Source organism: Hemicordylus capensis, chromosome 2 (assembly GCF_027244095.1).
Source record: "Hemicordylus capensis ecotype Gifberg chromosome 2, rHemCap1.1.pri, whole genome shotgun sequence".
Taxonomy (NCBI): Eukaryota; Metazoa; Chordata; class Lepidosauria; order Squamata; family Cordylidae; genus Hemicordylus; species Hemicordylus capensis.
In genome coordinates, this window is record NC_069658.1 from 180,613,268 (window position 1) to 180,640,584 (window position 27,317).

At 44.3% G+C, this 27,317-nt stretch overlaps 1 protein-coding gene across 5 annotated transcripts in view; it reads left to right on the forward strand.

The window, feature by feature from the left end:
- Positions 1-27,317, forward strand: part of TYK2 (tyrosine kinase 2) — a 74,652-nt gene that overhangs the window by 30,006 nt on the left and 17,329 nt on the right. For all 5 annotated transcript variants that reach the window (XM_053289956.1, XM_053289954.1, XM_053289952.1 and 2 more), the window contains exons 4-17: positions 4,982-5,135; positions 7,037-7,200; positions 9,631-10,015; positions 11,349-11,543; positions 12,037-12,194; positions 12,292-12,409; positions 17,882-18,074; positions 19,004-19,110; positions 19,523-19,699; positions 21,829-21,916; positions 22,336-22,463; positions 23,303-23,438; positions 24,878-25,029; positions 25,962-26,112. In XM_053289956.1, the coding sequence (XP_053145931.1) occupies positions 4,982-5,135; positions 7,037-7,200; positions 9,631-10,015; positions 11,349-11,543; positions 12,037-12,194; positions 12,292-12,409; positions 17,882-18,074; positions 19,004-19,110; positions 19,523-19,699; positions 21,829-21,916; positions 22,336-22,463; positions 23,303-23,438; positions 24,878-25,029; positions 25,962-26,112 (2,306 nt within the window). The remainder of the gene's footprint in view (positions 1-4,981; positions 5,136-7,036; positions 7,201-9,630; positions 10,016-11,348; positions 11,544-12,036; positions 12,195-12,291; positions 12,410-17,881; positions 18,075-19,003; positions 19,111-19,522; positions 19,700-21,828; positions 21,917-22,335; positions 22,464-23,302; positions 23,439-24,877; positions 25,030-25,961; positions 26,113-27,317) is intronic.

Here is a 27,317-nt window from a genome sequence, read left to right on the forward strand (position 1 = left end):
TACAGCAAATGCCTCTCTTTTGAGAGTGGAATTGCCAGAGCCTGCAGATTGCTCAATGCCACATGGATTAGCTAATTTGCGGTAGGTGGTTTAAGATTACTGTCTTTTGTGTAAATAAGGCCTGGACGTTTAAGGGAGTCAAGCTTTCCACGTGCCCACTTGAGATTACCTATGAAGGCAGGCTGCCCAGACAAGCAATTGCTGCAGCAGCAGGCTGCTAGCAGGGTGACTCATCCGGCTTCATCACCTGCTTGTCTTGGAGTTAGCAAGCAAAAATCAATAGGGAAGGCATTTTGCCAAGGCAACGGTTGTAGCAATAGCTGTCAGGCTTTAATGGCAGAATGGCCTGGAAGAAGTTTCAGGGCTTGTTGGCGGTGTCTACAGTCAGCATGCTTACTTTTTCCTCCAAGGCAGCCCTGCTCAGGGGCCTTAGTTAATCTCTAAGAAGAGTGTCAAGTGCAGCTCTGCACACCTAGGCCCCAATAATGACAAGACATGTGCACCACCACTTACCGTGTTGTCCGGTTCTGGACAGCGGTGATTAACATCCAGCGGATGATGACCTCTAGCTCGTGCTCAGCATCCAACTGTACGGACTAGGCTCAGCGAGCCCTCAGCCTACTGCCACAGAGCGCCTTATGGCAACCCCGCACTCTTATAGTTTTGTAGTTCTTCCATTTCCTGGCTCCTCACTTTGCCTTAAATGAACAAAACTCTTATTATGCCTGCAGCTGCTCCTGCACTATTTTATATGCCCTTTTACGTATTTCTCATGCCTCTTATATAATTTTTAATGCTCCCCCCGTTTTATGCCTTTGTCTTTTTAGTGATTATTATGCCCTTATGTCTTTGATTAAACCCTTTATAAACATTTTCAGTCTCTCTCCCCCACCCCCCAACTACTGTTAATTGCAGTTTTTAGATCTTGGACATATAGTTTGTGGTCGTTTTTTGTATTGGGCAGTTATAATCTTACTTTTACTACTGATTTCTATAGTCTTTTATAGTGTTTATAATTCGATAGCAATAGTTTTATTTTCTCTTACCATATGCTTTATTGTGTTACTCACCTCCAGGCTTCTAGTATGTCATTTACTGTGTTTTTATTGCTCTTATGCTGGTCTAAGACCTAAATAAAGGTGATTTGATTTGACACGTGTAATTGGAGAAACTAGGGCCCCTTTATTAATTAAATTTACAAAGAACCTGCAGCAAGGAATATTACTAAATAGAGTGCGGCTGCCACCCATGTGGGTCAGCTTCATAAGGAGGACTGCTCACAACAAAGCGAAGGACTGGGTTCAGCCCGGCATGCAGTCTGGACATCGTCACTACCACAAGATTACCCCCGCTGAGGGGTGGCCGGCCAGCCCCAACCCAGGCTGCACAATTCTGAGTGGCTGGCCTGGCCAGCCTCCAAGTGGGGGCAGATCCCAGCCCAAGGGCTGCAAGGACTGTTCCTTGGTTTCCCACTGACCTTAAATGGTCCTCCAGCCCAACACCGATACAAGACAGCCTACCCCAACCTGCACTCACCTGCCAAGTGTCCTAACGTTCTAATAGCTGAAAATGACCAAACATCCTAATTCATAAAACCTGCAATGGAAGTCAGTGAGAAGTAGGTGAAAAAATGCCACCCCCATAGCCAATCATGCGTGAGCCAAAAAATTCCTACTTGGCCCCCAACGGTGACTGGATAAATGCTCACTGAAAGGGGGTGGGGGATGCCTTGCCCCAGAGCAACTGAGCCTTGTGAAAGAGAGCTGGCCACTTATGTCTCCCCTCCCATTGGCTGGCTGTAGACACATGCTGGCAGAAACAGAAATGGCAGCTCCTGTGCTCATCTATGGAGCTGGGTGTACAGCTCCTCCCCCCCGCCCCACATTACCACAGAACACAGTAGTGGGGAGAGGTTTTACTTGCACATACTGCAAAGATGGTGTCATGCCTTTTGAGAGAACAGGTCTGAATTATCAGTTGAAATAACCTAGGATAATCTTGTCCTGTTTCTTCAAAGTACATCACTATACAATGATGACTTGAGCAGCAATAATAGTAAACCTCTATATAGCACTATTCCAGACACTTCATATTACATCATCTCCGTCACCTTTGCAACAGTCTGGAATTTGCACATTACCGGGGAGGACTAAGGTTGAGTGAAGGCTGTTCAGTGACTTAATGGCTGAGCTGAGTCATGCTCTTTATCACTCTGGTAAATCAGCTCTCATCGGATTATTTTAAGCCAATGAATATAAACATTAGGAATGAACAGAGCATGTGTTGGGATGGAGTGGAGGAAGGTGCACTGCTGACCAGCAGGTTCTGTTAAACTTAACAGTTAAAGTAACCACTTGCCAGAGTCTGGTCCTAGTGCCAGACATCTTCCTAGACTCTAATGGAGCTTTGCTCTTGTGTCCTTTTGGCACTGTCTGAAAGGACCGATCAGCTTTGGGTAGTGGCTGGTTTTGTAATAAATGGGGCTTGTTTCTACATCTCAACCCCTCCCCCCAACTTTCTTCTCCTTCCATTTACCCATGTAATGTATACATGGCGGAGCACATGTAATGGGCCATACAGAGTGCTTCTTTTCACTGGGCTATTCGCCTTTGTGTGAATGCCCTCCCAGCTGATGTCGGCTCAGATTCTAACTTTCCCTCATGTTGGAACAACAGAGTTTGTTTCAGCTATATGTACTTGTACTTTGCACATGCTTATTGCAATAAGCAAAAGTAGGAGCTGTTGGGGACATTTACTATTAAGGCAGAACACTTCTTTTGTAGAGTGTAGGGACAAGTTTTGACTTGCTTTTCTGCACATCAGTTTATTTATTTATTTATTTATTTTATTTTACATATTTCTATACCGCCCCAAACCTATGTCTCTGGGCAGTTCACAACAGATAAAAACAGCATTAAAACATTAGTTAAAAACAAAAACAAGAAATTTAAAAATTGCAGTTTCATTGCAACTTGGTCTGTGTGACCCCAGCAAGTTCCTTAACATTACAACTACACACCATTTGGCAGATAGAAGGAAGACCTAGTCAGCAGTGTTCAAATAATGTATCCTAACCCTGTTGATGCAGTTTGAGCATCATAAACGCTCTCCTCTTGGCAGTGCTTGCTCATGTAAATAAGGAGCATGTGCATAGGCTGCACTGTGCAATCTGTAACATGTGCTCTCACTCATTTAATGTGTACATGCCCCTGTACAGAAGATACAATATCCACACTAGCAATTTCCATATTGGGCAGCATGATTCTCAACTGTCCTCTAGGATTATCTCCTGAATAAATGGCTAGAGGAGGGGTGTGCTTGAGGAGCTTTGCTGCTGGTATTCTTATCTGTTCTGCAGGTGAAGGATGACTTCAGTCAATGAGCAAACTATTCTGGCTGTTTTTTCCTTTCTGGAATAAAGGGCAGAAGTTGCTTAGAATCATACCCAGCATATGTTTCAGAAACATCCTGGAGGTCTAATAGAACTTTGTAGTGGGTCCAAGATAGAGCAGAGAATACATATCTCAGCTGGGAGCAAGTGGATATTTTCCAGGCCTGGCTGTGAAACTTGTCAAACTGCCTGAAGTGTGTGTAGCTGTTTCAGATGGACTAACCTGTAGTGTGGCAGATAGCCCAAATGCTGCTTACTGCTCCACTGCTTGGGCTTTTACACTAAGTTCCTCCCAGTTCCAGATTTGTGCAGCTCCTCAGACAACATCCATTATGACCCCTGCTAACTTGGCAAAGAGGCACCTTTTAACGTGATGATTCTCTTTATTTAGCAAGGGGAGAATAACTAGCCCTATTCACCCCCAGCACAGTACCTCCAGTGACTGTTGCTGGTGTCTATCTTATGTTTCTTTTTAGATTGTGAGCCCTTTGGGGACAGGGTTCCATCTTATTTATGTATTATTTCTCTGTGTAAACTGCCCTGAGCCATATTTGAAAGGGCGGTATAGAAATCAAATAAATAATAAGAATTAACAACAACAACAACAACAACAATGCTGGCATGGCCACAGAAGGTCAGGCCTTCTGCCCTGCCTTGTGGGAAGAGCAGGGGAGAGAATAAGGCACAGCTGGCAACTACCTATCTTCATGAACTCAAGTTGGTGCTTTCTCCATTTTTGTTTCTCTGCAAAAATGGATGACTTCTTATGCCTGAAACTGGAATGCTCTCTGGCCCTCAAGGTGTCATTGCAGCTGTTGATACACTAGCATTCTGCTTTGCAGATTAGCTGCTAGGAGGTTTTCTGAGGTTTTAAGTTTACTGTTCCACCTCTTGATGCAGTCCTTTGTGTGTTTTCTGCTCTGACCTAGCAGTGGTTAACCAGCTGTTGATTAGAAGGGCCTGTTGTGGTCATCCAGCCAGAATTTGTGAATAATGCAGGCCAGAGGGATTTTGTCACAGTTTTTGCATTGGTCCTACCTCTTTTGACTGATATTCTTGCATATATATTGTTCAGCAGTGTGACCTATATAATTGATTGTGGGTTTGCACTAATTGGTGCTTTCTCAGTGGATTAGAAGCCAGTTACTACAGGCTTCTGTCCAGAACTGTTTAACTAGTATCTGCTCAGCCATGAAATGTACAAATGTGAAAACAAATGTAAAAACAGACCCATATTCTCTTGCCACAGGCCTGGTGATCAGGCTTCCTTTATGTGATCAGGCTGGGAAGCTTTTGGAAACTGGGTGAGTCGGATATTTTCAGGTTATCATAGTTTCACGGCGGTGGGTGGGTGGGCAGGGTGTGCTGGCAAGCAACTGGGCTAGCCAACGCTTTTTCAGACATGTTGGCAAGGTTGTCAGCAGTATAGAGGCAGTTACCATGCATGAGATGGAAACTGTAATGAAAAAACATTCTCCAAACCCAGGTCTTGCATTCCTTGAGGAATATGCACCATGCTTGAGCAAGGTGGTATCAGCCCCATGCTATGGACACCATGTGACTTCCATACGGTCTTTCTCTCTCACACAGGTTTTATTTCCGAAACTGGCATGGGATGAATGACAAGGAGCCAGCTTTCTGTCGCAGCATTCCTCGTTTAAGTGACTCGGAGGACAAGTCACACAGGGGTGATCATGGCAGTGCCCTTCTGGATAAATCATCATTTGAATATCTCTTTGAGCAAGTATGCATTTTTAATGCTGTTGAGATTAAAGCTGCTATGCATCTAGCACCCCATCCTCTTGAATTTTGTTTTTTTTAGCTCTAAAGGGTTTTTATTTGCAGGAGGGGGCGAAGATGCCATGGATGAGTCTGACAAATCTAAATGGCTCTTGAATTTTGTTCTCAAGGCATGAAGTCTAACCTGTTTCAAAGCAGGGCTCCCATACCACAGCTCTTACTGCTTCCTGACAAACCCGTGCAGTTTAGACATCTGCTTGTGGCAAACTGTGAAGAGGTGCTCTGTAGTGAAGTGTCCACAGAGTAAACAGCTAATATAGCAAGATCTGGTTGGGTGTTTGGTGTCTAAGTGTTTGCCAGATGAGGGCTGACGACAAACAATTCAGGAGAGGGAGACTGGAGACATATGCTAAGAAAGGAAGGTAAGGCAAGGCTACAGGAAGCAGACATTGATTAGCCTTGTCAGTGAGCCCTTCCAAAAGTACTTTCCTGCTCTGTGGTGCTGGGAGGTATGTGTCTTTTTGAAGGGCGGCGGGACTCTTCTCACTGGAGCAGCAGCTTCAAACAGCTCTTGGAATTGTTGGGAATGATCCCAGCAACTAAGTGCTTCCATTCACTTTATAAAAATCTAGAATGAGACGGGAACTGAACCTGGTTCATTTCCTGCCTCATTCTAGGCTGGGGAGGCAACCAGCAGGAGCCAGCTGTGGGATCTTTCCAGGTGCTGTCTGCAACCGCTATTGTAGTGAAGAAGTTCTTAAAAATAAAAAGGACACCTCCACCCTTCCCCAGCACCACTTTCTGCACAAAAATTCTAGGTCCCCAAAGGCAACTGGGTGAGTGGTTAGGAATAAGGCTTGAATATATAAAAGGCATCGAGGTCATTCTACAGATACTTTGCAGAAATGGGTCATCATGACAAGAAGAGCTTTGTGGGCTTCTCATTTCCCAAGAGGAGATGATCAGCTGCCAGTAGAATGATCCTAGAGTAGAGCTTTTTAAAAGTTGAATCTGTTTTTTCTCCCTTGTCCAGAAGAAGTATTGTGCATATCTTGAGGGGCATATTCTGTAGCCTATTCTGAAGAGCCCCAAATCTCTTCAGCCACCTCCTTCCTCCATGACCTCTTCCAGAAAGGTAGTACAACAGAGGAGGCAACTGCACAAAACATAGAGGAGAACTCCTAGCCTCACTGAGCTCTCTGCTGCTTCCACCTTCATGGGTGCTGGATTATAATATTAGAGACTTTTTTTTAAAAAATGCACACAGTTCTTGGAGGGAATATAATTGAGCAGAACTATCAAAAGAGGGCTTGTGGGCCTGGACCCCAGATTTTTAAAGTACCTAGCAAAGTCCCTGCCTAGAAGAGAGCCCTAAGTAAGCAAATTGTGCCACATTCTATGCTTAGGAAGGAAGTCTCTCTCTGTCTCAGCCACAAAGCAATCTGGTCCTTTCTCCAACCCTCTGATATGATGGCCAGTCAAACAGCAAACATGGATAAAACCCATCTGCCAAGTTGGTTTATTGGAGTGCACCTTAATGCTACTCTTGGGTGTCTTGAGCATTCCTGTAATCTGGCTGTTCTTCTCTGTTTAACATAAGACCTAGTTGATATTTATTTATTTTATTTATTTATTCAATTTCTATATCGCCCTTCCAAAAATGGCTCAGGGCGGTTTACACAGCGAAATAATAAATAAATAAGATGGTTCCCTGTCCCCAAAGGGCTCACAAACTAAAAAGAAACATAAGATAGACAGCAGCAACAGTCACTGGAGGTACTGTGCTGGGGGTGGATATGGTGTATACAAAATATTAAGTGGCCAAGAGTCTGGAGTGCTGGATTTGAGATTCACCAGTCTGGTACTGCACCCTCCTGAAGATGACTTTTGGTTCTCTTTTCCCAGGGGAAACATGACTTCATTAATGATATTGCCTCTCTAAAAGACCTACGCACCGAGCAAGAGCTTCACCAGTTTAAAAATGAGAGCCTGGGGATGGCTGTCCTCCATCTCTGTCACATTGCTCTCAAAAGACGCATATCTCTTGAAGAAGTGGCAGAGAGAACCAGGTAATTGTGGTGGGAGTGGCTGCTCCTTTGATGGTGTACTTCCTAACCCTGGAATTCCAGGTTGCTTTCTAGAGGTTTGTGGAGTTAATTGCTAAACTGTAGCACCATTTTGGTTGGAGCTTTTCCCCTTAAAATGCTGCTAATGATGTGCCATGTATGTTCATCTTTTCAGTATATCCGGCCATTTGAATAAGCTACCCTGCTTCACTGTCCCAAGCTGTAATCCAGTAGGAAGGAGTCTATCATTATGTGGAGGCAGGCAGAGGCATTTTCCTTTCTGGTAACATATCTAATCTGGCCTATTGTGTATTTGTAGTTCAGGCCATGGGGTCCATCTAGTCCAGCATCCTGTCTCCAATGGTGGTCCGATGCTTCCAGGAAGCCCACAAGCAAAGCATGAAGGCAACAGCACTTTCCTATTGTTTGTCCTCTGCCAACTGGTAATTCATAGGAGTACTGCCTCTGAGTTTGAGGATTCCATTTAGCTATTATGGCTGATCACTGCTGACTAAGAGTGAAGGGGATCAGAAACACAGTGGACACACATCCAGGAGTGCTAACAATGGCTCTCCTCTGTGTGGTCCTGAGTGTGAGTGCATGTGTCTCCCCTTCATATTTCACACTTATTTATTTATTTTACACACTTCTGTACCGCCCCAAACTCACGTCTCTGGGTGGTTTACAACAAGCAAACTAAAAATTAAAACATTAGTTAAAATAAATGACAACAAACCTAAAACAGTAGTTAAAACAAAATAAATGACATAGTAAAAGTTGAAACATTACAACAATTTTATAAAAAAAAAACATTTTAAAACAATGTTAAAACTGTTAAAACAATATTTAATTAAAAGCCTGGGTGAATAAAGCTCTTATTTCGGCAGGGAGCGCGTTCCAAAGCTCTGGGGCAGCAGCGGAGAAGGCCCATCCCTGAGTAGCCACCAAACGAGCTGGTGGCAACTGCAGACAGACCTCTCCTGATGATCTCAGTGGGTGGTGGGGTTCATAACAAAGAAGACATTCTCTTAAATACCCAGGGCCCTTTATAGGTTATAAACAGCACCTTGTATTTTGCCCAGAAACTTATCGGCAGCCAGTGTAGATCTTTCATTGACTTTGATGTATACTCTTCAAACTGGTATACTTTAGCTACTGCAAGTGTGAAGTGGCTCTGAGTTCCTCAGCTTCAGATATGTAAAGGAGAGGTTTATGCTTGCTTTTTGTTTTGTGAGTGGTGGTAAAATCCTCTGGGGTCATCAGGGCTTCCACCATTTTACAGTGTTTATCCTTTCACACCCTTGATATGTTCACTCCTGATTTGTAGTGGATATTGTATAGTAGTCACAGACTTCCAAAGAGCTGAAGCCCAGAGCACATGTATCCTTGGGCCATGCTTGATGGGTAGTGCTGGACGTCAAGTTAACTGTTGGATTCCAGAACTGAAGAAGTCCTAATGGCTTTTGATGGTAGCTAGAACTGAAATGCATGCAGGTCACTGACCTGGTTTTGTCCAATATCTGCTTGTATTCCAGAGATGTAGCTCAATTATTGAAATGGATGGAGAGCCAGAGCCTTTGTTTTGTTACTGGGGCATAGCACTTGTAGAAGGTTATGGGTTCCATTGGGTAGCAGGGCTGGGGAATATGTCTGAGGTCCAGTTGGAATAGAAAGCTCTGGGCAAATAGACCAGTGACCTGGCTCTAAGATAGTTGCATATGTTCACAGTAGCAACTTGTCTAATATTTTGCAAAGTTTACTCTGCAGTGCTCAGAGAAAGGGATTCTTCCTCACTGAAAAGAGGGTATCAGGTTCGTCTCTCTCTCAGTGACTATCACTAGAAGATAGTGTAATGGCAAAAGCATATATAAATAGCCATAGGTATGAGATCCAGGTACTGGCTTGAGAAGCATCCTCTTCCCTCTGTTGAACAATATGCCCCCTATAATCTTTAAAGGTGGTCCCCATGAGGGGCATTCACAACACCAAAGTGAGCTTGGCTGAGCTACTAGGATTTGGATGAGGAGAGTGAAGTTTTAATGTATCTGACCTGAAGCCTCGTCCTTCATATCACATCTCTCTTTGCATTTCCAATCAACAGAATTCACTCTGCTGCAAAAAAATGCATTTATTTATTTATTTATTTATTTATTTATTTTGCAGCAGCAGAGTAGAAAGCATGGCTGCACTAAAAGTGCAGGGAGGTGATTCCGCTCATTGACTGGGGCAACCCATTTAATTTTTTTCCTTTTCACTTCTAGTGGTTTGCAGTCGAGCCTACATGGATGCTTCTGGTTCTCTGCATCCTTTGGTCACACTGTAGGTCTTGCCTTGTCACTGCTGCAAGCTTGTATTCTGACCCTCCCATTGGACACATGGCATTCATATGCATGATGGCTGGTCCCACTAACTGGCTTTTCATTTGCCTTGCAGCTTCAAAGAGTGCATCCCACGCTCCTTCTGCCGGCAGATTCAGCAGAACAATTACCTAACCAAGTTCCGCATGAGGAATGTCTTCAAGAAGTTCTTGCAGCGCTTCCAGCAGCACACAGTGAGCACTGGCAAGCTAATAGAGCAAGACATCATGTACAAATACTTATCAACTTTGGAGAATTTGGCTCCACGATTTGGGACTGAGCGGTTCCAGGTCCTCTCGCTGGAAACCATTTCAGAGGGTGAGAAGGTGCCCCTTTATATCAACGGAGGGCATACTCATTTGGAGAATTCCCATGCTTCTCCTCTTAGCGACAGGCCTGCCACACACGAGGTCCTGATCACAGGCACAGAAGGCATTCAGTGGTGGCCCATCTCAACTGAGGTAGGCTTGCTTGTTGTGGGTTCATACTGGTGTGGGCTCTGAGATGCCTCCTCTGTGCCCAGCATGCTGGCCGCATGGGGCTGGGCAGAATTGGGAGGCTTGCCTGCCATTAAAGGCTCCCTGCACGCTGGGGTAGGCTGCCGACTACAGCTCTCCTCACCCAACTATCAGCTGTTCCCAACTATGGGATCTTGGGGCTTCCAGAGGCCCCTCTGCTGGCTTCCCTGAAGCTCTCCAGTGAGGGCTGGCAGGCTGCAGCTGAGAAGAAAGGAGGCAGAGTGGCCAGCGCTGGCTGCTCACCAGAGCACTCACTTACACACAGTATGTCATCAGTCAGTATGATTCTGTAATCATATGAAATGCTAAGGAGGTGTCGCACATGCTGATTCACCCTCGGCCCCACACCCCTCTAGGTTTGGCCCTGCAACCATGTAAAACTAATGTCTTGAAGGATATTTATACCCTTGGGTTTGTCCTGGCATCTGTACTTTCCCATCTTTGTAAAGGCATGGAAAGCAGTGCAGAGGACAAGAGCCTGCAGGCTCCGAAGATTACGGATGTGCAAATGTTGCCTGGTGTTGCTAGCCAGTCAGCAAAGTTGCCACTGATTTTGCCTATCTCCTGATTCTGGGTGGGGTAAACCTTGTCTTGTCTATGTTTCACTGAGCTTGGGAGGCATACAAATAGACCTGAAGACTGCATGCTGAACTTCTGTGGCTAGGTTGAAAGATGAAAGTGAATGCAGTTGTGAACTCTTTTTAGGGAACAGTATCTTTGTAGGCTTTGAAGATAAGTAGGCTGGTGGTTTGAGTCTGGCAGGTTGCTTCTGATTTGGATAGCAGTCAGAAGGCTATTCCCACGATCAGCCGAAATCGGGCTAGGGAAGCTAGCCCAATTTCGGCTGATCGTGGGAGCCACCGGGTGTTTAACTCGCCAAACAACCCCTCCCCTTAAACCAGGTTTGCGGAGCGAGTGCTCTGCGAACCAGGTTATTTTAATCACAAGTAGCCGCTGCGCGGCTTTTTCTTCTCCCACAATGGACAACATGGCTACCCCCTTTTGGTCTCTCAGTGATAGAATATTCAACAATGACCCAGTTCACCTTTTGGAAAATGCTGTGCAAATGCATGTAGACCCAATGGTTCTGAAAGTACCAAGTGAAGCACCTTTATAGTGGTATAATTTGAGATTAGAGGAGAAACCAAAGGTGTCATCAGAGGGTAAATTTTGTTACTTGTGTTTTGATTATTGGGAAGAGTAATTAATAATACTGGAGTCCATGCTGATGTGAAGACACCATAGTTCAGATACTGATCTTGTCTTGGTCTTGCAGAAATTGGAAAGCCGTCCCCATAAGGGTTATTTGGGAAGGAAGGCCAGAACTAAAGACCCCAAGCTCAAATGGCCCTACCAACCAGTGGAGCGACATGAACCAAAATGGGTCCACTTCTGTGACTTCCAGGAAATTACACATGTTGTTGTCAAGGATTGCCAAGTCAGCATCCATCGGCAAGACAATAAGTGCTTGGTATGTGGGAGTCTGTCTTTTTGCTGCCTGTCTGATAGAGTTGCTCTGTTAATTTGCGCATATTGTGTGTAGAGTAATATTTGCTTACACAGTGAGGGTAGGAGTTTGTCAAAAAACAATATGTGGTTGTTACAAATACGTTCAAGTTGGCTGACATGATTTCTGCCATTATTCTATTGCTGACCACCACCTGCTGAAAGAATTAGACAGGAAAATATTGGAACCAATAGCTACTGTCTTTGAAAGAGTGATCACTGAGTCAGGGATGCTGGTTTGTTTTGGTGTGTGTGTGTGTGTGTGTGTGTGTGTGTGTGTGTGAGAGAGAGAGAGAGAGAGAGAGAGAGAGTATTACATGTAAATATTTCATAGTAACACAAATCCTGTGCATGTGGAATCCCAAAAGATGTATATCTATAGCTAACTAGAAATTAGGGTTTATATGCCTGTTGATGTTTAATGGTGGTTATCTCCCCCCCCCCCCCCCGCTACTCAGGACCTGACTTTGCCATCCTCTGAGGCTGCTCTCTCCTTGGTTTCACTGGTGGATGGTTACTTCAGATTGACAGCTGACTCCAGCCACTATCTGTGCCATGAAGTAGCCCCACCGCGGCTGGTTATGAGCATTCAGAATGGTATCCATGGACCCATGCAGTAGGTGGCCTGAACCTAAGTGGCCAGGCATTTTTTCCTCAGATGTCTGGGACCAGGGCTCTCCACAGGCTGTGTCTGAAAAGTTTTCTCTTTTTAGGGAGGAGTTCATATTGGCTAAGCTGAAGCGGGAGGAGCAAGAGGAAGGGTTGTACGTTCTCCGCTGGAGTGTTCTTGACTTCAATAGTTTGATCTTGTCAGTACTAAGGAGAGGCCAGGTGAGTGGCAATAGGCTTGGTCCTGGTTCTATATTTATTTAAGTGAATGTCTTCTTCGCCATGAGCCCCACTGCCTGCTAAGATAATCTGGAGAGGTTCGCCTGCGGCTACCGCCAACATGTCTGGCAACTAATCGGGAACAGGCCTTCTCGGTTGCAGCCCCTGGATTTTGGAATGTGCTCCCTGTTGAAATAAGAGCCTCCCCATCTCTGGCAACTTTAAAAAAAAAGGCGCTGAAGGCACATTTATTCACCCAGGCTTTTAATTAAATTTATAGTTTTAAATAATTTTAATACTGGCTTTTTAATGTTCTTAATCTTTGAAATTGTGGCCCTGAGCCATTTTTGGAAGGGCAGTATAGAAATCTAATAAATAATAACAACAACAACAATCTGGTGAGATGTTACTTTAATAAATCTATACCGGATCGGTCATTGCCTGGGTCAACAAGGGCCATGCCATGTGCTGGAGTGCCTTGACATCTGGTGGAAAGTGGGCTACAGGACTCGGGATCTTCAGTTAAGCAACCAGGGCTAGAGACTGCAGGGGTTACTGGAAGAAATGTTGCTTAACCGGAAAAAATATACGAAAAACGCCAACAAGGAAATAATGATTTGCTATTACAAGTGTAGTCCAACTAGAAGAGGTTATTTAAAAAGAATGTACCAAATTTGGAAAGAGAAGCATCCAGATACAGAAATAACAGAAAAAGGCTAACAGACCAGAGAAGATTCATAATAAAAAATAAAGTATTCTCAGAAATTGAGCTGGAAAAACTGCAAAGAGCAACACAGGCTCAAGATATGGAAGAAGAATTACTAAGAGCTGAAAAAGTTGCTCAGGCACAGGTGGAGGAGATGTCAGAAATAGAGGACGCCACTGTTACTGAACGGTTTCAAAATCAAAACCAGCCAACCTCCCCTTTGCCTTCAACTCAAAAACCTGAATGCCGTTTAACAGAAAAGCAACAAGAACTAAAGCAAAAAATAACTGAGCACATGAACCAAACAAGGGTTCGACTTCCAGCTCTAAAAACAGTTGCCGAAAAACAACTTACTCAGGCATTAAAAGATGTAAATGCTGCACTTGCAGAAATAACAACCAATAATTTGCAAGACACAAACCAACTAATGAACAGTGCAGCAACAATAACACAAGAGCTCGGATATAAGATCAGTGGACCTGTAAAAAAGAAAGAAAGTAGTACATCACCTAAATGGAAGATTAGATTAGAAAATAAAGTCTCCAGGCTTAGATCAGATGCCAGTAAATTGAAAGATATGAAAGACAAGAAGCTGACGGATGAAAACACCAAACAGTATTTGATCCAAAAAATACCATCTAGATTCAGGGAAAATTAGAGGAGTCCTGGAAATAATAAAGCAGCAAATAACAGCAGTGTCAAAGCAGATTAGCAGATACGAAGCCAGAATGACAAAACACAGGCAGAACCTCCAAGTCCAGTTGAATCAGAAACGTTTCTACCAAAGCATAGAAAGAGAAACTGCAAGAAACGTAGAAACACCAAATAAAGAAGAAACCATGCAATTCTGTGGGAAATTATAGGACAATCCAATAGATTATAATAAAAAAGCAGGCTGGGTAAAAGAGGTCAAAAAATGTAACCAACAAATGCAAGATATAATAACACCAGAATTAATAAGTGAAAGAGCAAAGAAAATTAAAAATTGGACTGCACCAGGCGATGATGAACTGCATGGCTTTTGGCTTAAACACCTAACAAGCCTTCATAAACAACTATCAAAAGAGTTCAATCACATTTTGCAAGGAGGTGATATTGAACAATGGCTAACAACTGGGAAAACTCATCTCATAATGAAAGACCCAGCAGAAGGTGCAGTTCCATGTAATTATAGACCGATCACCTGCCTGCCAACCATGTTCAAATTATTAACTGGAATAATAGCAGATGAAGTAATGCAACACTTATTAACTAATAAGCAGCTTCCAATTGAACAGAAAGGAAATTGCCCGAACAGGAGAGGCACAAAAGACCAGCTGCTGATTGACAAAATGATTTTAGAAAATTGCAAGAGAAGAAAAACAAATCTAAGTGTTGCATAGACTGACTACAAGAAGGCCTTCGACTCATTGGCTCATACATGGATACTAAAATGTTTAGAAACGAGTGGTGTCAGCAAAAACATTCAGATATTATATTAAAAAAGCAATGAGCATGTGGAGTACACAGTTAACAATCAATGGCGAGACACTTGGACAGGTTAGCATTAGAAGAGGCATTTTCCAAGGGGACTCACTATCCCCTCTGTTGTTTGTAATCGCCATGACTCCCCTTTCACAGATACTAAACAAAACAGCCCTCGGATACCAAACATCTAAAACATCAAGTAAAATCAACCATCTGCTGTACATGGACGATTTGAAGTTGTATGGAAAGTCCCAATCAGAAATCAAATCACTGCTAAACACTGTCCATATATTCAGTAGCGATATAGCAATGGAGTTTGGACTAGACAAGTGTGCTGCATTAATAATGAACAGAAGGAATAGAGCTGCCCAATGGAAGCAACGTCAAGAACCTGGAAGATAAAGAACATTACAAATACGTGGGCATTCTCCAGGCTGATAACATCACACAAACTGAAGTTAAAAGAAAAATTGGAAGTGAATACATCAGGAGAGTTAGAAAAATCCTAAAGTGGGAACACCATACAAGCCATAAACACCTGGGCCATACCTGTTATCAGATACACTGCAGGAATAATAGACTGGACCCAGGCAGAGCTAGAGCCGCTAGATCATAAGACCAGGAAAATGACCATCAATCATGCTCTGCACCCCCACAGTGATATAGATAGGCTATACCTCCCTCGCAGCACAGGTGGAAGAGGAATGCTGCAAGTCCATCAAACAGTAGAGGAGGAGAAAAGAGGCCTTGAAGAATATATCAAGGACAGTGAAGAAGATGCACTTCAAATGGTCAATAATGAGAAAATATTCAACACCAATGAAAGAAAGCAGGCCTACAGGAAAGAACAAGTCAAGAACCGAGCAGAAAAATAAGCTACTGCATGGTCAATATTTGCACAATATAAGTGGAAAATCATACATCACCAAGACCTGGCAATGGCTTAAGAATGGCAACTTGAAGAAAGAAACAGAGGGTTTAATACTGGCTGCACAAGAACAGGCACTAAGAACAAATGCAATAAGAGCAAAAGTCGAAAAATCCACAACAAACAGCAAGTGCCACCTTTGTAAAGAAGCAGATGAAACAGCGGACCACCTAATCAGCTGTTGTAAAAAGATCTCACAGACTGACTACAAACAAAGGCATGACAAGGTAGCCGGCATGATACACTGGAACATCTGCAAAAAATACAAGCTACCTGTAGCCAAAAATTGGTGGGACCATAAAATTGAAAAAGTTGTAGAAAATGAAGATGCAAAAATATTACGGGACTTCCGACTACAAACAGACAAACATCTGCCACACAATACACCAGATATAACTGTAGTTGAGAAGAAAGAAAAACAAGTTAAGATAATCCACATAGCAATACCAAGGGATAGCAGAATAGAAGAAAAAGAAATAGAAAAAATCACAAAATACAAATATCTACAAAACTGAAATTGAAAGGCTGTGGCAGAAGACCAAAATAATCCCAGTGATAATTGGCGCCCTAGGTGCAATTCCAAAACAACTTGAAGAGTACCTCAATACCATAGGGGCCACAGAAATTACCTTCAGCCTATTACAAAAATCAACATTACTGCGAACAGCCTATATTCTGTGACAATATCTATAATAATAACAGCAACAGCATTGATAAAATTGAGCCATCACAGGTCCTTGGGAAGGACTTGATGTCTGGATAAAACAAACCAGTCAATAACACCTGTCTGACTGTGTCAACAACAACAACAATTTTAATTGTAAACCGCCCAGAGACACAAGTTTTGGATGGTAAAGAAATATTTTAAATAAATAAATATATGGAGATTTTTCTAAATTTAAGCAATGTGGTCAAAGGCTTGGAGGGCCTTTATGTCCATCTTCATATATTATTGTCCAATAAATATAATGGGTGCAAGGCTAAGGTTCTTGAGTACAGTGTATTTCCTTAACAAAGGAGTTCAGCCCTGCCTTAACATCATCCTCTGAAAGTTAATTAAAAGCTCCGTTTGGACATCATGCCAAACCATGGTTAAGGAGGCTTTACTATAGTTCTGTGTGATGATTGAATTGACGAATAACCGCTTGCAACCAGCTAGCAAACCAGAACTGGAAACCATAGTTTGAAGTGGTATATTGTCAAAACTGAAAAATAGTAGGTGCAGCCATCACTGTCTCCAGAAACAGCTACCCTGTGGAGATGGGAATGAAGTCCTGAAGCTGAATGCTGTGTGGGGAGAAGATGAGACAGCAGTTCTAAAACATGGTTTGCCTGTTGTACATTTAGAAGCCACAGTAGCTTGGCATTATGTCTGAATTAAGCTGCAGTATTTGCTTTAGGGGTATTAATGTCCACTTAAAATAGTAATTCTCAAAAAGTACATGTCCACGTTTCCATGTTCTGTTATGTGAATTATATACCTACCTGAATTAAGCAGATATCTAAGTCATCTGCTGGAAACCTCATCTTTTCCAGTACAATCAAATCTGTTGAAAAACCTGTACCAGAACTCTGTTTCTTGGTTAAACATAAATTAAACTGGTTGGTAGGGCATTCTTATTTTGCTGCTAGCTGTTCCAGAGCAGAGTCCTCTCTATCTCTTTCTAGGGTGCCTTTGACCAATGAGTCAGTTCTTCTCTAAAAAGCAACATCATGGGCCAGTTCAGACATAACACAGAGCTAGGGTTAAACACTGTGCAAACCTTGAAAGACTTTTGCTTCTGATTGTAGTTGGAAATGAGCCAGGATTAGTAGTGACCAGTTCAGACTGATCCTGGCTTGGGTTCAGAGTGTGGTTTATTTTAAGGTCTTGGGTCCGAATAAGCCACAATAAATTTGGGCATCATGGCTGATCTTGGCTTGTTTCAAATCACAGTCACAAGCAGAATTCTTCCAAAGTTCAAGAGCAAAGGGGAGTGGGGAGTGTATGCTCCTGAGGCTGTGGGACATCACACACAAAGCCAGGATTTATCTTGGTTCCATGTGATATCAAAATTAGCCATATAGCATAGTTGGATATGTGAAATACACCCTTCTTAGCTCTTGGCTGGCTGCTATTGAAAATGGAATACTGGTCTGATCCAGTAGAACTTCTCCATGACAAAAGGAGAACTTCTCCATGATCAAAGAATCGAGCAGCATTTTCCTGGCTATTGGTGATTTGTGATCAATGGGATAGATAGAAGGGATGCCTGTGAGTGGCTTAGTTTGTGGGTAAGCCCTGGTATGCACTTGGAAAGTGTTATGCACTTTCAAAGCAGTGGTACAAGCTGGTATCCATTTTTTAATCTCCCTTCTTATTTCTTTGCATCAGAGCTTCCGGATCCAGGACACCACAAGCTACAGACAACTTCGGATCCAGAAGAAGGGAAATTCCTTTGCACTGGAAGGCTGGGATCAGGAGTTCTCTAGTGTCCAGGAACTGATGAATGCTCTCAAACGTTGCAATCTGAGATCTGGCAATGAGATCTTTAGTTTGAAGAGGTGTTGTCTCCCAAAGCCAGGAGGTACAGACCGGGCCATGTGTAAAAACTGTCCTGCTTTCAGTAACATATGTCAATTGTGAAATTTGCCTTGGGGAAGGAGGAGGTGAATAGCTCACAAGAACACAGTATAGGAAGAAGAGAAGTGCATCTGCCAATGTAGCATTGGGGCCGCTTTCCTACAACAAAGCCTGTGACTGTTTAGCATTTGAGTGGATATCCCAGAGTGCAAAGCACCCAAATATTGGTTAGTGTATGTTTGAGAAGGTTACCATCATTAGTGCTGATCAAAGAGGTTAGAAAGACTGTTGCAGTTACAACATACTGGACACAGCCATGCACACTTTAGATGTATGTAGAGATTTAAATAAATGGGATATATTGCTCCAGTAACACAATTGTGTCTGGTTAATTGACTTGAATTAGACATGGCTACATTGAAGGTACTATGCAGTGGTGACGTAAGCAGTAGCTGTAGTCTGCTGTTCTCCTGTAGGTTAGGTGTAAACAAGGGCCTCTCTTACCTGCCTCTGCTTGTATTCCAGACACGTTTTTCCACCCAGTAACCTCCCCCACTCCACTTTGAAAATATGGCCTTCACTTTTTGTTATGTGTGCTTCTGCTAAGCTACAAAGAAAAGGTGATGAAGCTGTCACATAGTCCCAGGCTTATGGATGTGGGCTTGCAATTGGGGAGCGCAAGGTCGCTGATGTACAGCATTCAGTAGCACGGTGTTCCTAGAGAGAAGCTTTCTTCAGGGAGCCCTTTTGCTTAAATTCCATTTGTGGGATGTGTTTTAAAACATGTTTATGCAATAAGCTTCCACAGCTTAGTCTTCCTGAGTGACAACTCTCAGCTGTGAATAGAAATATTTCTGTATAAATTGCCTGTTAGTATTCTCTTTAGTGTGGTTTTGTAGATTTGCTCTCTTGGGCTAATCTTTTTTTCTACAGAAGTCTCAGACTTGCTAATCGCACGAAAAGTAAAGGACAGCACCAGGCAGATTCTGAACTTGAGTCAATTGAGCTTCCACCAGATTCGAAAGAATGAGATCACCCAGGTCAGTATAACTGGTTTGCATTTCTTAAGAGAACAAAAGTCAAGGCTAGAAGGATGGATCGGCCTGAGAAGGATTGAGAGCTGCTCACACAGATTGAAAAATGCTAAGCCCCAATCCTGTGACCATACAATTGGATAGGTGCCTTAGGGACTACTAGGATGTCTAACCTGGTGGCACCCACTTGACATTTGCTTCTCGGGAAACTCGGAGTGGAGCTTGCTGAATTAGAGCAATATGAGTTCCTGACAAGGAGGACTCCTTGCTGCTTTTCCCAGCATTATTTAGTGGCTTATACCAGAGCAATGAATCCTATCCTTGACTATGGACAGAATAAAAGATTCATCTGAGAGGTGTATATGATTGGGAAGAAGGGGATGCTTAACTAACACAGTCATGTGTTAACCTTCTCCAGCGTGCTCACTTGGGACAAGGGACATGCACCAACATTTACGATGGTGTGCTACATGTGAGTGGTGGGACCACTGGTGATGATGAGACAGAGTACTTCTCCACAGAGCAGAACAACAACAGCCGTGAAATACACGTCGTGCTCAAGATGCTGGATCCTAGCCACAGGGACATTGCTTTGGTAAGGAAACATCTGGGAACGGTGGAGGGAGAACCAGTGGGTATCCTGTGAACATACCTGCTAGCTGATGGAGTCACATTGAGCCATTTGGGCTTGCTCATGTAGGGCAGCAGCTTCCTTTGGTTTTGTGCCGCAGATACCCCCTGCCTTCTCCAGTTTGCAGTCTAACTCAGGCCTTCGGTGGAAAGTGAGAATGGCTTTAAAGGCCAGTCTGCAGGGCTGCTTCACACACATGTTTCCGACGCATACATTATCTTCATGTAGGAAATGTGCAAAAGCAGCTTCCTACATGTGTACTTGTGATAAAACATGACCTTGCATGTTCATGGCATATGATGGTATGCCCATTTTTTCCATGCCCCTTCCTACAGATGAATATCTCTGCCAAGATAGTTTCTGGCTAAAAACCATGCCCTTAATTTAGCACATGGGGCTTAGCTTGACTTGTTTAGTCACAAAATGTGTGTGTGCAGACATGAGGTGATGTATAGTAGTAATAAATCAATTATTCTTTAAAAATCAAATTCAAACAAAAGGGGCATCCAGCTAGCACTAATGCAAAAAGTATGTCTAAAACTTCCATAACTTCTAAAATGTATTTGTCTTGGGGAGCAAAAAAAAGGGCAGAAAAAAGTTAGCTGGACATTCATTTTTGTGCACTAGCAGTGAATTCGTCTTGTGTCGCAGTCACCTCCATCCATTGCATAAGAGCCATACAATAGCTTTTAACTTCTTAGGGGTTGCGAATCTCTCCTTTCTGGCCACTCTGTGTTTGTTTTTTTGGTGGCTGTTGCTTTTTGGTATGTTTATGGTGATCTTAACATTTTAATGTGATTTTTACTATATTAATACTATATTAACTCTTATTAAACCACCTTGGAATACATTTTATGAAAGTTGCTATATAAAATTGAACAATAAATGGCACCCACTCCCAGGGCCATCCCTAGGAGGGTGTGGGGCTGGAGGCGAATCAGCATGTGCTGGGTCTCCTTAACATTTTCTGCCACTGGGAGCCACCGCCTTGGCCACTGCTCACTACCCCCCCCTTCGTCTTGCTTTGTGTCCTGGTGGGGGGGCGGTGGGGGGTGGACAGAACGCCGGCACTTCTTGGCTTCTCTGGATGTTGGGGTGAGCATGGCGGGGGGGGGCTGCTGTCACAGAGAGCGCACCCCGCACTTCTGAATTGGCAACAACATTGGTAAAGCATCTGCTTTCCATGCAGAAGGTCCCAAGTCCACTCCCTGGCAGCATCTCCAGGTAGGGCTGGGAAAGGTTCCTGCCTGACACTGGGGAGCTGCTACCAGCCTGTGTAGTAGACCAAAGTGAGTTCATGAGACCAAGGGAGCTTCTTATGTTCCCTGGCCTGGGGGCTGGAATCAGGCCTGAGGCAAATCGATGGACTCCAGGAAGGGATTGGCTCAGGCTGCCGTGGCACGACTCTGGCTTCTCTCCCCTAGGGGTCGTGAGCAGCCAGCCACAGCCGAAGTGGACTGGGCTGGATGGCGCTGCTGCCAAGGGGAATAGAGGCAGAGCAGGAGCTGCTCCGGAGCTTCGCCACCACCTCACCATCCTTCCTCCTGCCAGGCTGTTGCATACAGACATGGGGAGCTGTCTGGGCTGGCTGCAGGAGCCCCATTCAGCGGGAGCCTGGCTGTTGCGCCGGGGGTGGGGTGGGATGGCCACCACCGCTCCCCCACCAGCACACATGGCGGCTGGCTTGTTGGCGGGAGCTGAGGCAGGTGCGCAGACTGCCTCTCCAAGCAGAGCAGGCTGCTCACCACTAGCTGCCTTGGCCACCACTTGCTGCCCCACCCCTGCCCCGGATGGTGCAGCCAGCGGGAGCCGAGTGAGTGGAGAGGCAGGCTGCTCGCCTCTGGCTCTCAGCCACTGCTGCCACTCGCCACTTGCACCACCACCACAGCACCATCACTGCTGCCACTCTGGGGCTCCTCCAACTGCTAGGCCCCGGGCATTCTTACCAGTCGCCCTACCCTAAGGACTTGGCACTACTATCACCAGGCTGGGGGCCAGGCAGTAGTTGTCGGCTGTGCTTGGATTAGACTGCCCGGCTGTGTTCTTTAGATAGTGGCTCTCCTGTGATGCTTCCTGCTCTCTGTTCTCTACAGGCATTCTTTGAAACGGCCAGCCTAATGAGCCAGGTCTCCCACATCCACTTGGCCTTTGTGCATGGAGTTTGTGTTCGGGGCTCAGAGAGTGAGTATTGACCACCACCTTCTGCATGTTTTCTTCCCAGGTCTCTAATATATATGTAACTGTTCCATCTTCTAAGCTGTGCTACACTACTGTATATTCTGTATTCACTGTGTTCTGTCCTTGCAATTCTTCTTGCAATAATCATCGTTGTTGTTGTTAATTCAAGCAATACCATTGATTTCATTTTGTATCTGGTACCAGAAAGATAAGTGACACCACTTACCTGGTCTGCAAAGTCCATGACAGACTTTGTCGTGATCAAATGTTTTCCACTTCCAACCATCCTCCTTTTTGTGGCTGTCTTAGAGCTATTAGAGTCGAAACAGCCCTTTTGAATCTGCTACCTTATTGCTGTGGAGAAGGATGCGAAGCTTGTTTTGCCTTGGGATTCTCACCTCCCCTTCCTTTTCTCCTCTCAGATATAATGGTTGAAGAGTTTGTTGAACATGGTCCCCTGGATGTCTTCTTGCGGAAACACAAAGGGCAAATAATAGTGGGCTGGAAATTCACTGTTGCTGCACAGTTAGCTAGTGCTTTGAGCTACTTGGTAAGTCTTCTGGGGTGACTTTGGAATGGATCCCTGGGAACCTTTAGGTGTCACTTATGGCAGATCTCCATTATAAGTGTATATTGGTCTTATGCCAATTTAACTAGTATGGCTTCCCCTCAAGACTCCTGGCTATTATAGTTTAAGGATGGTATTGAGAAGTACATTATATTTTCCAAACTGCCCTTTCAGAATTACATTTCCCTGGGAAGAATAATAATTATTAAAAGGGGTTGAATCTTCTCCTGTAGATTATGATCTCTGGAAGCAGTCTTAAGAGATGCAGGAGGGGCAGAACTTTACACATTTAAGTACCATAGCTGGATAAATGAGGATTACAGACCGAAAGATGGTTATCTGCTGTGAAACTGTTTAAGGCTGGAACTAGTAGTTTCCAGGAACATGGAGGTCCTGCTTTGAGATGCAGAACTGGACTTGCTTGCTTTCTCATCCCTTCTGATACTGTGATTTGTTAGACTTTTAAGTCCCATGATCAAAAGGGAGCAGAATTGACAGGGCAAGACTGTTTTCTCTGGTGTATAGAAGAAGGTGAATTGATGCACCAGCACAATACATTATTTCTTACGGGGAGGGGGGGGATGTGTTAAGGCAAGGAATTCCAGCTATCTCTTCATTTGAGCCATTAAGCTTTCTGTTTGGTGCTTAATTATCACTCTGGGGAAACTGAGGCTCAGTGAAGCAACTACTGGGTTAGAAACAGATGTTTTTATGCCAAGGTGGAAGCTATCCCAATAGTTTGTGGTGAGGGTAGAACTCTTCCTCATTGGAAAGCATGACACAGTATAGTGTCCTCATTTATTTGTCATTTATTTAAACAGGAAACCAAAAACCTAGTGCATGGCAATGTATGTGCCAAGAACATCCTGCTGGCCAGGAAAGGCTTAGAAGATGGTTCATTGCCCTTCATTAAGCTCAGTGACCCTGGAGTCAACTTCACTGTGCTGTCCCGAGAAGGTAGGACTGGTTCCCTCATCACATCTGCCTTCATTGGGATGGGAATGCATGATTTGGGGTGGATGGGTGTAGACATTAATTTGGATATACTAGCTTGCAAGTTGAAAGGTGAATGAGTTTTGTAAGAGAAATCTCCCTGAGCAGGATACTACAGCCCTGCAGTGCTCTCTCCTCAAAAAGCCAGTGGGTGATCCACACACAGGCTTTTCATCTGTGTATTCAGGTTGTTGGATAATGGGCGGCTGTCCTCTGTTTATACCAGTTGTCATGAGAATTAACATTTAAATGATTCTGCATTGATTTGGTAGCATCTTCAGAAAAGTAGGGAGCTCTTGAAGTCCTCCTTAAGGCAGCTGGTGCATTTGCGTTCTGCTGTGAAGCCTTGCTAGCTGAAGTGGCCATAGCTGAGAACATAAAATTGCTTTGCTGGAGCAAACCCAAAGTCTGTCTCATCCACTGTTGTCTCGGTGACTAGCCAGAGGCTCTCAGGAACATTGCAAGTAGGGCGTGATGGGTCAGGGCCATCATCTAGTATTCTGGAGTCTTCCGTCTCTGGACATGGGAGCAAACTAAGTGTGACAGGGCAGCTTGTTTGTCCCTGTTTGCATTATTTATATTTAAAGTAGAGGTGGCTGGGAATGGACTCTAATCTTTACAACAAAAGGGGTGTGTGGGTGAGGGAAGTTGATCTCTCTCTTCCCACCCTTACCTGTGCTCTGTCACTTCAGGTACTTTTCTTCCCAGCCCGCTTCACTTCCAGCATTCTTCCAAGCTGGGAGGAAGGTTCTGGGGGAAAGCATTCAGCTTGACACTAATTATGGTGCAACAATTATATTCTGTTGCTCCCCCCCACCCCGCTTTATATGTGAATGGGGCAGACATATGGGTTAACAAATATGATTGCTTGTCTTGTCTAGTTCAGTCTAAGGGAATTCTGTTCAGCTTTTTAGAGAACAGATCTCGTCAATGGCAGACTTGTTCTGTATGAGTCTTTTAAAAAGCCTTCTTTGTAACGGCCATCATCACATTCTCTGGCAGGATGCTGGACTAGATGGGCCGTGGGCCTGATCCAGCAGGGCTGTTCTTATGAGTGGGTGACAAAATGGCAAATGAGATTCCATGTTAGCAAGTGTATGCATATTGGGGCAAAATACCCCAACTTCACATAAACACTGGAGAGATCCTTTTTGGAGCTCCTCACAATCTCTTTTGGATTTCACTGCCCTAAATAGCTTAGTGTCATCTGCAAATCTGGCCACTTTGCTGCTTACCTCAGCTTCTAGATCATGTATTAATAAATTAAAGAGCACTGGTCTCAGTACTGTGTCTACACCCTTTCCACTATGACTTGGCACAGCATGTCAGATATTGTCTGCTGCTTGCTTCCCATATATCCAACTGCTAATCCTTGGGTTTTTTCCTCTCCTCCCCTTGCAAAGAACGAGTTGACCGGATCCCATGGATTGCTCCAGAGTGTGTCAAAGATGTAAGCAACCTCAGCACGGCAGCTGACAAATGGAGCTTTGGTACCACGCTGCTGGAGATATGCTTTGATGCAGATGTGCCACTGAAAGAACGCACTCCTTCTGAGGTAGCATCCGCTTCTGCTCCTCTTTTTGCCCATATGCCCATGTGAGACCTCCTGGATCTTGTTGCAGAATTTGGAATAGTCTGTCTGCAGAGAATGGCTGACCTAGTCCAAAGACTAGTCAGGGTCTGCTATATGTCTACTGGACAAGAAGTAGGAAACAATTGAGCAGATTAGATTGTGGTCCATCCATAGGGATGGTGTGACATTCTTCTGTTAGTGGCCTTGTGAAGTTTGTAGGTGCATAAATAGAGGATCTAGAGCAGAACACATTCTCTGACCAGAATATACAAATTGCATGAATTGTAGTGCTAATCTAATACGATGGCCTAAGAGACCAGTTGATATGTTGCATCAGCTCTGAACTCATTTGGTGGCCTTGGGCAAACTGTTATTTTCTTGGTTCCCATTTGCAATGTGGAAATATTTCCTTACCTTATGTGATGGTTGTAAACATTACTGAGATACTTTATGTAAAACACTTCAGAATGTTTAAATTAGTATTTAAATGCTAAATTGTATTATGGAACAGAGAAGCACAACTTTTCTACTCAGTATACTGAGTAGGCTGCTCAACTTGTTTTCTTTATTCTGGTTGCAAATTTAGTTGTGATTGGGTGGTTTGGTGCTGGTGTTTTTCATAACATGGGATTTTTTTTGTCAGGGACTGGAACTAATGGAGGGAAAGCAGGAATAGGATTCCTGCGATGGTTGGCAGAGAGGGGTTAATGGCTATAAAAAGCCTATCCATGTGATTTGGATATAGTCTCCTGAGCCTTAAGACACGCATCACATTTAAAAGCTTTTTGTTACATCTGTGAAGACTGGGAATTACTTTTACATAGGGATGCCTGAGAATTTTCCTCTTGTGGCCAGACAATTCATTTTGCAACATGGTCAATTTTAGCCATGAAATCTTCTTGTTCTCCCTGCAGAAAGAGCGTTTCTATGAGAAGAAACACCGCCTTCCAGAGCCAGCTTTCAAAGAGCTAGCTACCCTGATCAGCCAGTGCCTGAACTATGCTCCTGGGGAACGGCCTTCTTTCCGAACCATCTTGCGAGACCTTACCCAATTGCAGCCACACAGTAAGGATCCCCAAGTAGAAAAAGCATCCAGAGATCTCCAGGAGGCCAATATAGTTTTGTAAAGCTGTAGAATGGCTTTTCCCACTGCCTCCCCCATAGGAGTCTCAGAATGGGTTTAACTGTAAACCAGGGCTCAGTTGTGGTTTGATAAGAATAATCAGTCCACAATTGATCAAGTTGGAATGCCAGTGAAGACTGAGGCTGTAGAAATTATAGTTTCATTAACTCAACTACAAATCCTATACCCTACCTGTAACTACAGAATAAAATGTCAAACAAGATGCATAACTAAAGAGCAGAAAAAGGTAGGACTGTACTAGAGAACAGTAGTGCATGCAGTAGAGATGCAATAGCAAGTGCACTTAAAAAAATTAGAATTCTGGGTGGCTGCTGTCAAGGCATCTCATGATGGGTTATCCTCGTCACGTGCTCCTGGGCAGGACTATGCAAATTAGTTAGGACTATGCAAATTAGAGAGCCCTATATAGCACCGACAGGGATAACCCCGCCCCAGTTCTTCTAGTCCTGCGTTTGCTCCTGGCAGGCTGCTCCTTTCGTCGCTTCTTCTTCTCAGGCCTGTACTTCTTTCTCTCCTTTTCAGATCTTTGTACTGTTTGTTGTCTCCCCTTGTCATCACTGTATTTAAAAAAAAAAAAAAAGAATTATCGTCTGTTGTTTCATCTCTTGTTTTCCCTTAGATCCTCCGTTGTTGTCCGCTCCTCTCCACAGACACACACTTCCCTCCCCGGTCAGCTTTGCATGGAGCACAGCGCTAGGGGTTCTAGAATACATGGAAGGGTTTTGAATGTTCTTGTGCCTGCCGGACGCCCGTTGGAGCGCTTTCCCAGGCACTCAAGGAGACCGGGCAACCCGCTTCCAATCCCGCCACCGCCAACGGAACTCAGCTCCCTTTTCCTCCCTGCCCCAGTCTCGGCGAACTTGGTTCTGTCCAAGCAGGCAGCCGGAGAGGTCCTGCGGCTGATCGCCCCCTCGGGAGGCGAGTCCTCAGGCAGCACGGAAGGCACAGAGGGCGAGGATAGACCGAGGCGCCTAACGCTCAGCTCGGCCTCCAAACGCGGCGCCGCTCTAGCAGCACCTCTCTTTCAAGGATTGAACGAGCGCCTGAGAGCGGGAACAGTTCGGCCGCTCCCGAACCTACCCCCCTCGCAAGCAGAGATACGTGCCCTAGCGGAGCAACTCAAAAT